Here is a 12,257-nt window from a genome sequence, read left to right on the forward strand (position 1 = left end):
CCTGGGCACACGTGGGCACCACGGTGGGGTGGCACGAGACACAGAGACACGTAGATTAGAGACTGCTTTGGTCACAAAGCGGCCCTGTTGCACACATGGGGACAGAGGAATGCCGCAGAGTCAGAGACACGCGGTGAGATGGAGAGAAACGGGGAGACAGAGACACGCAGACTAATGCCCATGCGCAGGCCGGTTCTGCGTTTACCTGTGTATACTGGATATTCGTTCCCCCCCCCCCCCCCAACTTCAAAAGTGTTCCACCACCACCCCCATGGCTCACAGGTCCAGCACTGCCCGCACCGCCGATTCACGGGCAATCAGAATAGTTATTCATGCTGGAGGAATCCGATGAGCTATAAAGCTCTTTTTAACAGCTGACCAGTAGGGATGGGTCAGAACTTTGCAACACACAATAAAAAAAAACACGATAGGAGTGCAAAGCACAAGAAAGGCAAACAAATCGGCCAAAAACATACAGGGTCCCCGACGTCCACCAAGCCTCGGCGCAGGCTGTTTGAGAGGCTTCGTCTCCTCCACATCCACACGCAACGCTGCAAATGTCACTTTGGCAGACGACGACAAAATAAGGAGGCCGTGGATGCCCCATCGCTTAACTTCACCGCCATTAAATTGTGGGAATTTATTTTTTACGTGGCTGTAAGACCTTAGGAGGGGCTGCTTTGCCATCAGCAGGGAGGGGGCCTCTAGTCCCGTCTCCCACCCCCCCCCCCCCCCGATGCTACGGGGCTGCAGTCATGGGCCGCGAGGATCGTGAGTGACGTTGCTCATGACAGTGATGAGCTCGGGAGATTCGCAGAAATAATCCCGCTAATGCGAGCGCTCGGGACGTCTCGCCAGGACGCTTACTCGCAACTCGGCGTCCGAGCGCTGATATTGTCTCCCGCTCGCTGGGGTTTAATTTCGCTTGGAGCACTTAGTCGTTTCGGCTCTGTTTTTCTCCATCCCCGGATTCTTTTAACTATCGGGGACACATTTTTGTCGCCGCGTGACGGTGCTGTGGTTTCGCCGGGCCGGATCGATCGGCGCGCTCGCAACGCTCGCGCCGGGCTGAGGTTCTTCACGACGTGCGCGCAAATCACGCGCGCAACGGGTTCGCTCAAGTAACGTCGAGCGGAGTGACGGAAAAAGAGGAACGCGTGGATTGGCGAACGCACGCAACGCAGGGGAATGTTGTCATTTAGAACTGCTCGGGTTCGCTAAGATTGGGCTCGGATCAGGGCGCATCGCCGGCCACCCGTCGGGAACGATGACGACAAGAAGCGGCGGCCAAGCGAGGTAACGAGTCCGAGGGAATGTCTACCGTGGGAGACGGAGCGATGAAATCGGCACGGGCGCCCGGTGGGAAATTACATCGCAGGATCGTGGGAAGTGACGATAGCTTGAGGAGGCCTTTCATCCGGCAGTGGATCGACCATGGCTGATGTGGATTATGCTCAAGTTGTACCGATGCTGTGTCCGCGTTGGGGAGGGGGGGGGGGGGTTGTGTTGTCAGCCCCGGCTTCCTGGCCATCAGGAGGTGGCACTGTTGCCCTGTAAAACAACAAAGCCTCCTTCCCCACAACCCCGACCGCAGCATTCACGCGGAGGGGTCGAGTGGTGGCGCAGCGGTTAGCGCGCCGCACGACGAGCCGGGCGCCCCGAGTTCAATCACCAACGGCGAGTGATATGGGAACTGGTCTTGGGACAAATTCCCTCGCAATGACCCGTGTGATTAAGTGTGGTCGAACAAACCCCTTGGACCTTAATTCGTGTTGAGGCTTTCATCCAGCAGTGGATTGCCAAAGGGCTGTACATGTGCAGTGCGCGTGTCATGTTAATCTTTGGTTTTACGCGCGCACGCGCGTGTGTGCGTCTTGTTTGATTTGCGTTGTACCGCTTCATTCAATCTCAATGCAGCAGTTAATTCTCTGCAAATGTTTTTTGGCAATCCCTCTATCCTGTCGTTCTTATTCATGAATACCCTGATTTGTGCGAGCTTGGGTAACTGGTTCAGCTTCCACTGAATCAAAAGCCTTCTCATAACCTCATCGATAAAAGCCACGCAGGTACAGTACGTGTGTTGAACTTCTTTCTCACCGTACGTAGCCAACCGCGCTAATCGGAAGGGCAACACACACAGAGGAGTTTGAGAGTCAAGCGGGGAGGAGTGACGGCAAAACTGCACGAACTCGTAAAACCCTCGCGTCGTGGCCAGCAGGCCTCGACATTGGCACCGAGCTTCTGAGCATATTGCCACGCGCAAGAGTTAGAAGTCAAGGCCAGACTGATCTCGGAGGTGGACTCTGCGCTGTCCGCTTCCGTGGGCCGTTCTGTAACGAAGGGGGGCGGCCGCGTTTCTCTGCGAGCGATCTGAATGGCGTCTTCGCCTTTCGTTAAAATATTTCACCCCGATGATACTCGCTTGGCATTGGAACACCTCCGCCTGCAAGGGTGATCCAGGGCAAGGCGTCGATAGCATCGTCGGGATGCAGCTGGGGAAATGACAAAATATATAACAAAACATCTAAATAGCAGAGAGGAAGCATCGGAGGAGCCTCGTGCCGTACCGGCCCTTCATAGGTTGCTGCTTGCTAACTGAACTTGCCCCCCCCCCCCCAACAAGTCTGCTCAAGGCTATACGGAGGGGGGGGGGAACCTTTGCCTTTGTGTCGTCAAAATATAGTTTCTCTTTGTCGAGACAACGTTTCCGCCGAAGAAGTTTTGAGTTTCGCTTGTCGCTTGATTAGTTCGACCTCACCGCTCGCTCAGCGGAGTAATTGCATTTGGGAACAACAACAACAACAACGAGCAACAAAAAACCCAAACCCATTCTCCACTCTCTCTCTCACTCTGCACTCACAAAACTCGCTACTGTACGCTGAACAAAACCGGAGGGCTCCCACTCTAAATGATTAAAATGAACGATTCGAGCCGCGTGCACCCCCCCACCCCACCCCCACGTTACTGCCCCCCCCCCCCCCGCCGCCTCCTCCAGGAACGCGATGCTAATCGAAAGCGACGCCGCAAATTGCAAAATCAAATTCCTACCGCTAACGTATTATTGCTGTTACGGAACAACGGACATTGAAATCTCCACTTTAGGGCCCCCTCAGATCCGCGCCAACCACCGCAGCCAGAGCCCCCCCCCCCACCCTCCCGCCCCCCCCCTCCTCGCCCCCCCCCCCCTCTGTAACTTCTTAATTGGCGCAGCGCTCTGGAAAAACTCTCTTCGCCCCCCCCCGCCTTCGAGTCTCTCTCTGGAATCCATAACGGGCGGTGTTTGTCCGCCAGACATTAATATGTGGCGGCGGCGGTGGCGGCAGTAGTGGGGGCGACTCTCGGGATCGATCTAAATACGACGGGGAGTAATGGGGAGGGGCGGTGGAGAGAGACGACTAGGTCAAAGGTTGCAGTGATTTTGAATTTGGAAGTCGGGGGGGGGGGGTTGACGTCCTGAATGGTGGGATCCGTCAGGCTCTTAAAAATTGCCCCTGCACCACCCCCCTCCCAACCCTAACCCCCCCCCCCCCCCCCAACAACGACCTAACGAATGCAGAGTTGGCCGGCATTTTTGTCGTTGTAACAAATATAACATTTTCTTTCAAATTATTTATCGGCCAAATCTTCCGCAAAGCGCCCGATCCTGACCAGCGAGGCGAAGTATGGTCAATGATCGCAACCGCCGCCCACCCCCCCCCCCCCCCATGGCTACTAATATCAGAGACCAGGCAGTAGCATTTACCCATCGATGGATGGAATTGGAATGTACCGAGTAGCAGCCGCCCACCGCCAGCCCCCCCCCGACCGCCCCAATTACGAGTCTTGAGACTCGCTGAGGGACACGAGGAGAAACTTCACCCGGAGCAGCAGCAGCAGCAGGAGCAGTCCGCTTGCACGGTCCCCTCATTACTGTTGATGACAATTCCCCCAACACTCAACTTCCTCGAGCAAAATTGCCTTCTGTGTGTTATTTTGTGTGTGTGTGGGGGGGGGGGTGTGGCATAGGAGGAAGGGTTGGTAGCGATGGGGGATGGGGGAGGGTTAGGCGACTGAGTAATCTTATAAACTCGCCTTTTGCCCATCCAAGAATGGGTGTATTGCAAGCGAAAAGCAGACCGCGACGTGATATATTCATTGCATCAATTCGTGTGGAATTTGTAAGGCCGTGGTGACACAGACTTATTTAATGTAAAAGTTATAATCGCTTGTTCATCATGACGTCCTTTTTACTTCGATGTCTCAATAGCGTTACGGAGATCACGTGACGTGAGGGTTCTGCCTTTGTCGTGAGGGTTATAAGTTGACGCTGAGGAGGAGGGGGGAGGAGGCGCCTCGCCCCTCCATGTGGAGTGACGTCACCTGCTCATTTTTATTAATGGAGGGGGGGGTCCATGTGGCGGAAGTAATCTATATTCTTGGTTCTTTCGGTAAAGTCACGTAGAAGGGAAATAATAAAATAATATAAATGTAAAACAATACAAATTCTCACGAATTTTTCAAATTTTCTTGCTGTGGATTTCACACCTGATGAAGATTGCTTGTGTTGCAGTCGAAACGTCGTGAGATTTTTTATTGTTTTATATTCATATTATTTTATTATTTCCCTTCTACGTGACTTTACCGAAAGAACCAAGAATATGAATCCCTGCAGTCACGAAAGTTTTAAATCAGGACATAACCTGTTCATGATTATTAATGAGGGGGGCTGGTCGACGTGGAGTGACGTCACGCGCGGGACACACAGACATTCTTGGGTGACTATAGTAGTCAATTAAGCAATGGACGGTGATGTGACATATGTTGAACTTCTTTCGCACCGTGCGTAGCTGACCGAGCTAATGGGAGGAATGCGCCGGCCTCAATCACAGTCGGCTTGCTGCTGTTGTGCTGCGTCTATATCATAGTCTTTGGGTCTTTCTGTAAAGCCACGTAGATAGAAAAATAATAATACAAATATCACGACGTTTCGATCGCAACACAAGCAAATCGTCATCAGGTGAAAAAAGTATATAACGGGAGAGCTGCTGATGACGATTGCTTGTGTTGCGATCGAAACGTCGGGATCATTTTTTTTTCTATCTACGTGGCTTTACCGAAAAACCCAAATAATATGAATTCCTGCAGTCACGAAAGCTTTAAGTCAAGATTAGTTAGATTATTTTTGCTGCTATAAATGTCCACATGATAAGCCACTTTGTTGAGCTATCATTTGTGGCCAAGTCGCTTCTAAAGAAGCTCATAGCTAATTGGGCTTTATCTGGCAAGATTAAAAAAAAAAGTTTAGTTTTATTGGTGTGTATGTATATTGTTAGGTGATTTATTTACATTCCCTATACTTTACACTCCTATCGTGTCTTTGTATTTGTTGTAGTAAATTTCTGCCCCCACTGGACATCTGTGATAAAGAGCTTTGCAGCTCATCAGATTCTGATTCTGAACTCCGCCGGGGGTTTTGGTGCGGCCGCCGCTGGGGCTCGCGAGGCCTGGGGGCTGTGCTCGCTGCGGCGAGCGGGCCAAACCCAGCCCGCCAGCTTGTTTCACCGACCCCCCCCAGTGGGCTCACTCGAGCTGAATTGGTGTGATATGTCAAACAACATTTCCCGCGGCTGTGTATTTAAATAACGAGGTGAGCTGTCTTTGGCGAAGCGTGTCGGCTCTGCAGCGGTGCGATGAGGTGCGCGGGGGCAGCTCGCAGTGTCGAGCTGTGAGCTTTTTACCCCGAGTGCTTTAATCCTCCACATCTGTCGCGAGTACCGTGTCCTCATATCTCCTATATATCTCTTCCGAATACATCTCCCGTCTCGATCTCGCAGAGGTTACGTGTGTCCATGCCTCGAGGCAATACGGTGGTTTGTAGGCACTTGGTTCACGTTGTGTGCTCGCGTGTTCTGTCGGCGTAATGTTCCCCCCCGCGCACATTCTAAACTCGCCCTGCACGGCATCCATGCCGCAGGCTGCTGAGAACCGCCGCTCTAGAGGCTCTGTGGTTCCTTCCCGGCGCGCAGGTGACAAAGCTTCTGGACGGGAAACGCTCACAAGCCGTGGGGATTCTCATGTCGAGCCTCCACCTCGACATCAAGGACATCCAGAGAGGTGACGCCAGCTCACGGCCCTCGCCACAGCTCGCCCACAGCTCGCCCACGCTCACCCACGCTCACCCACACGTGGAATCGTTAGCGTCGTCATCGTTATCCCCGAGTGCTGGCTCTGTTTACCCCCCCTCCCCCCCTGCCAGCTGCATCAACATGACATTACAGACAGGCACATTTCAAAACGCTTGTCCCAATGCTAGGCGTCAAATTTCTGGGAGGCCGCGGGCTGCGCTTATGAACAGCCCCGCCGGGTCCGCTGTGCGACACCACAGGGTGCGTGGAGACGTGTGCCCAGGCTGTCGTCCATGAGACCCCTCCCCCACGCCTCCGGCTCACCGTCAGAGCCGATGGCGCAGAACATCCCCGGCTTTCCATCTCCTGCCCTGAAGCTCGTGGGGCCACAACCCCTGAACCGGATTCGCACAGAACCATGGTAGCAGCAGCAGCAGCAGCTGATGCGGTTGAAACCTGGTGGAAAATTAAAAACTCTCCGGGCTGTGGCCACCACCCAGACCAGAACCATGGAATGTGTAACGCAGACTCAGTGCCAGGTTCACAATTACAAAGGAGGTGGCATTGTCACAGCAGCGAAGATTCACCACTCCGCTCCTCCCGACACCGACTATCTGGCTCATTCACCTCCGTGAAAGATTACAGCTGTTGCTCTACACTCAGGGGTGGGGAACCTTTTTTCTGCCAAGGGCCATTTGGATATTTATAACATCATTCGTGGGCCATACAAAATAAAATTTATGTTGCTATGAAAAAAGCGCCTAGATTTATTGAATTTTGGCAGGGCCAGACTAAATGATTTTGTGGGCCTTATACGGCCCACGGGCCGGACGTTCCCCACCCCTCTACAGCAACATTAGCCATAGACTCACATAGAGACCCAGAGACTCACACAGAGATCCATGGACTCATACAGAGACCCATGGACTCATAACAGATTCCTATACTCACATAGACCTATAGACTCACATAGAGACCCAAAGACTCACACAGAGACCCAGAGACTCATACAGAGACCCATGGACTCATAACAGATTCCTATACTCAAATAGACCTATAGACTCGCACAGAAACCCAAAGACTCGCACAGAGACCTATATAAAGGAGACAGGGACGTCGTCTATCCCGTCATTTGTTCTTCACAATCGGCCTCCATCATGATGCGCCTTGTCCGGAGGCGAACATTTTTCCCAATTTTATTCCCAAAGTAAAGCGAGCGGTGGAATGCACACAGCCCGCGAATTGTGATATTGTTCACTTGTTTTTCCTTCCTCGCATTTTATATCCTCGCCCCCCCCCAAATAACTAAAAGCACGCCGCCGCATGGCGGCAAAACACACGTGTGCAAAGTCGAACACTTGACGGTTAGCGGGGTGAACTCTCCGCGGAGACGATGAGACGATGACCTCCGTTGGTTGTGTCACCCCCAAACCGGTGGAATGTGCAGCCGTCCTGGAGATGGACACGTCGCAGGTGGACCTGGAGACGCTGCAGGCCCTCTTCGAGAACGTGAGTCTCCGTGGACGCAGACACCGACGGCCCTCTTGCGCGCACGAGCCGCTCATCCGCGGGTTGTCCCAAATGATGTCGGTGGTGCTGCTGCTGCTGCTGCTGCTGCGTTGGCTGTGATGCACAAGCACAATTAACAGAGTCAACACGTTCATCAATAACAATGCTATGTGTGTGTGTGTGGCCTTAACAGAAAAGATATATTGAAAATAATAATAATGTGCGACCGTTAGAGCAATGGCCCTGCTATCCGACTCTGCGGCCCACCAGCTTGTTCCACCAACTCCCCCCCCCCCCCCCTTCTCCCGCGGCCTCACTCGAGCTCACCAATTATGTTTAAAAAAACCTCTCCGGCTGCTCCATGACAATCCCACCGCGCCTTTCGTTCACTCTCCACAAAGTGAAGCGGTCCATATTTTATCCACCACGGTGGGATGATGAAAACCCACCACGGTCAACACCAACAACGCGATTTGCTGCTCGATTTGAGCGTCGGGGTGGCTGCTCATCTCCTCTTTACGGCCCTGGGCCAGCGGCGGACACTCCACATTTCTATGGCGGGTGTGAGACAACCTTGTAGATGCACACTCGCCCCCTGCCAGCGGGGAGGGAGCTGGCGGTGTAGAGGCGTGGGCCCCACGCGTGGGTATCTTTCGCGCAGCGTTAACGAGCCGGTGCTCAGAGAAACGCCTCTAATGAAGAGCATGTGTGTGTTTGTGTGTGGTGGGAGAGGTTTATAGGCCCTCAGGATCGTGAAGGTCGTGCACTACGAATCCTTCCTGTGACCGGCAACCTTGCTGTGCACGTGCGTGTGCGTTCGTGCGTAAGTGTGTGTGCATGTGTGTGTTTTATTTTCTCGGGCGATAAACCCGCGATGAGGATATAAACGAGGAGGTGTGGGTTTCACAGGGAGCCGCGGTTGTGGTGGCGGCCCGGTTGAGAGTGGGGGGGGGGCGGTGGCACTGTTGCCGCCACCACCACCTCGCAGTTGCTGGCATTCAGGCACGAGCGAGCAGGGTCAGAGTTCACGTGGAATTAGGTGGTGGCGGCCGAGTGGCTCGGGAAGATCCTTAATGGCTGTGTCGGCGTCTCCGAGCCAGCGTGGCTGAGAAGCCTGGGTTTGAATCTGGGTTTTGGCCATGCCCTGTGATTGCATTGGGTCCACAGGTCGATTGCTTCGGCCCAGTCAACAAAAAAACGTGAAAAAAAGCTGGCATTTAAATTTTGGTCTGCATTTATTCCCGCTCTGGGAATCAAATGCTAGTTTGACTGTCATGCGATGAACACCACTGTCATTTGCATGGCAGGTAGGAGAGTGCTGCCCCTCTACCCTGTGTGTGCGAGAGCGTCACTTGATGGGGTCTCAGAGGTACCTCTGCGATATCCGCTTCCTTTCGGAAAAGTTGCCCTGTCAACGCCGATAACGCAACCCGGGTAAAACTGGCAGGGAAATGACAAAAAAAACATTTTGAAACTATTAAAAACACACGCGGAAAGTGAGAATGTTTAATGGGTGTCAAACGGCTGTCGGGCAAAGTGTTTGAACTCGCGGTGTTTACGATCCAAGGGCCGAGTCGAGGGCTCGACAAACCCAGCTGTGCCCCGCTGCCCAACCTCCCTTGGCCTGCACACGTGGACACGCGTGGGCACGCACGCACACACGCGCGGACGTGTGCGGGCACGCACGTGCGCACACGCGGCCGCGTACGGGTACGCGCGGACACACACGCGCGCACGCGCACGCCGAGCGAAGCCCCCCCCGGTGTGGAGCGGGCGGCGACGTCACTTTGATCGCCGGCGCGTGGCGCCCGGCGTGTGCCGGCACGCCGGGCGCCACGCTCGGCGGAGCTCGCGAGAGCGCTGGAACCGAGATGCCCATCGGCCCTCCACCAAACGTCCCCCCCCCCCACCCCCACAGGGGTCAGTGAAGTGGTTACAAACAAAAAAACATGGATCTCGCGCCTCCCAAGCAGCGGCGATCCGCAAGGCGTGCCCCCGCAGTCCGCTCGCGCGGTCGCTCGCGAAGTGGTTGGACGGCTGTCACGGTCGCCGATGGCAGCACCTCCACCCCCCCCCCCCCTCTCATGCGTCAAGTCCCCATCGCGCTGACGCTGTAGGAGCCAGACGTCGTCGTGAGTGACTGGCTCCCGCGTGACCTGCGGACCCAAGGTTCTAGGCCCTCCCCCGGACGGGTAGCGCTGGCGGGAGACGAGACGTGCCTCGCGATCCCCGCCGTTTCTCTCTGGCTTCTGTGACCGCTGTGACGACGATTACCGAGCTGATTGTCGGGAGGCGATGACTCGAGTACTCGATTAGTGCAGCTAACTCGCTGGCGCTGACGGACTCGAATCCCCAATGGCGGAATAGTCAAGACTTCGCTTGCTAGCATAGTGAGATGAGAAGGGAGAGGCAGGAGAGAGTGTGGAGCAGAGTGAGATGAGAGGGGAGAGGTAGCAGAGTGCATGGAGCAGTGAGATGAGAGGGGAGAGGTAGCAGAGTGTGTGGAGGGGAGTAGAGTAAGATAAGAGGGGAGAGGCAGGAGAGTGCGTGGAGGGGAGTAGAGTGATATGAGAGGGGAGAGGTAGGAGAGTGCGTGGAGGGGAGTAGAGTGAGATGAGAGGGGAGAGGTAGGAGAGTGCGTGGAGGGGAACAGAGTGAGATGAGAGAGGAGAGGTAGGAGAGAGCGTGGAGGGGAGTAGAGTGGGATGAGAGGTAGGAGAGTGCGTGGAGTGGAGTATAGTGGGATGAGAGGTAGGAGAGTGCTTGGAGGGGAAGTAGAGTGAGAAGAGAGGTAGGAGAGTGCGTGGAGGGGAGTAGAGTGAGATGAGAGGGGAGAGGTAGGAGAGTGCGTGGAGGGGAGCATAGTGAGATGAGAGGAGAGAGGTAGGAGAGTGCGTGGAGGGGAGTGGAGTGAGATGAGAGGGGAGAGGTAGGAGAGTACGTGGAGGGGAGTGGAGTGAGATGAGAGGGGAGAGGTAGGAGAGTACGTGGAGGGGAGTGGAGTGAGATGAGAGGGGAGAGGTAGGAGAGTGCGTGGAGGGGAGTTGAGTGAGATGAGAGGGGAGAGGTGGGAGAGTGCGTGGAGGGGAGTGGAGTGAGATGAGAGGGGAGAGGTAGGAGAGTGCGTGGAGGGGAGTAGAGTGAGATGAGAGGGATGAGGTAGGAGAGTGCGTGGAGGGGAGTAGAGTTAGATGAGAGGGGAGAGGCAGGAGAGTGCGTGGAGGGGAGTAGAGTGAGGGGAGAGGCAGGAGAGTGCGTGGAGGGGAGTAGAGTGAGATGAGAGGGGAGAGGCAGGAGAGTGCGTGGAGGGGAGTGGAGTGAGATGAGAGGGGAGAGGTAGGAGAGTACGTGGAGGGGTGTGGAGTGAGATGAGAGGGGAGAGGTAGGAGAGTGCGTGGAGGGGAGTGGAGTGAGATGAGAGGGGAGAGGTGGGAGAGTGCGTGGAGGTGAGTGGAGTGAGATGAGAGGTAGGAAAGAGCGTGGAAGGGGTTTTTGACGGGGAGTGCCGATGCCAAGACCATTGTGGTCGCGACTCTCACTGAAGAAGAGGAGGGGGGGGGGTCCGCACCGTGAGTTCATTTAAAACTCCCCCACGCCCCCCACCGTGCCTCCTCCCGCCCCCCCACCGTTAGTGTTGTATTCCCCGCACGCACGCACGCTATTAATTACCACGGGGCCGTGATTGCGTCGCACGAGCGCTCGTTAGCGCCAGGCGGCCCAGGCGCCGGCTCCGAGGTCTTGGATACGGCCGCGGCGGAGGAGACCGCTTCTATAAAAACACAAATCCGCTCTGAGAGAAACCGCGTCTCGCATCCCGAGCCGCGCTCCCTGTTCCAGGCCTGACTTGGATTAGGATGGGGGTGAATGGGTACGCGTGTGTGTGTGTGTCAGCATGTACGTGTGTGTGTGTGGTGAGCGGTCGTGTAGCGGTTAGCGCGCTGCGCTACGAACCCGGTCACCCGGGTTCGATTCCCGCTCACGACCAACACCGGAGATGATTATCTGAACCGGGCCTTTGGCCTCCCCTAGGTCGACTCAGCCTCAAATGAGTACCTGGTGCCATGTGTAAACATCGCCACTGGGGAGACCAAGGCGGTCGGGCGTGGTGCTGGCCACCCACCCCCTTGTGTACCGTTCTGGCCTTCATAAGTGCTCGCTAACAGCACTTGCCCCTACATTCTGTTAAGGCTATACGGGGGATCTTGTCTTTATGTGTGGGGAGTGGTCGTGTAGCGGTTAGCGCGCTGCGCTACGAACCCGGTGACCCGAGTTCGATTCCCGCTCACAGCCAACACCGGTGACGATTATCTGAACCGGTTGTGGGCCTCCTCTAGGTCAAATCAGCCTCAAATCAGCACCTGGTGTGGTGCGTAAACATCATCACTGGGGAGACAAAGGCGGCCGTGCGTGGTGCTGGCAACCCACCCCCCCCCCTAAGTGCCGTGGCGGCCTTCATAGGTGCTCGCAAACAGCACTTCCTCCAACAATATGTTAAGACTATACGGGGGATCTTTGTATGTCATTGTGTGTGTAAGTATGCGAGTGTGTGTGTGATTGTGTCGCTGGGTGCGGTGGCGCAGAAGTTAGCGCGCTGTGCTACGAACCCGGTGACCCAATTTCGATTCCCGCTCACGGCCAACACAC

At 55.2% G+C, this 12,257-nt stretch overlaps 1 protein-coding gene across 1 annotated transcript in view; it reads left to right on the forward strand.

Annotated features, from left to right (window-relative positions):
* Nucleotides 1-12,257, forward strand: part of FMN2 (formin 2) — a 57,832-nt gene that overhangs the window by 31,313 nt on the left and 14,262 nt on the right. The window contains exons 9-10 of the mRNA XM_078868128.1: nucleotides 6,006-6,093; nucleotides 7,552-7,613. Of these exons, the coding sequence (XP_078724254.1) occupies nucleotides 6,006-6,093; nucleotides 7,552-7,613 (150 nt within the window). The remainder of the gene's footprint in view (nucleotides 1-6,005; nucleotides 6,094-7,551; nucleotides 7,614-12,257) is intronic.

The sequence above is a fragment of the Lampetra fluviatilis genome, chromosome 25 (genome assembly GCF_964198595.1).
Source record: "Lampetra fluviatilis chromosome 25, kcLamFluv1.1, whole genome shotgun sequence".
NCBI lineage: Eukaryota > Metazoa > Chordata > Hyperoartia > Petromyzontiformes > Petromyzontidae > Lampetra > Lampetra fluviatilis.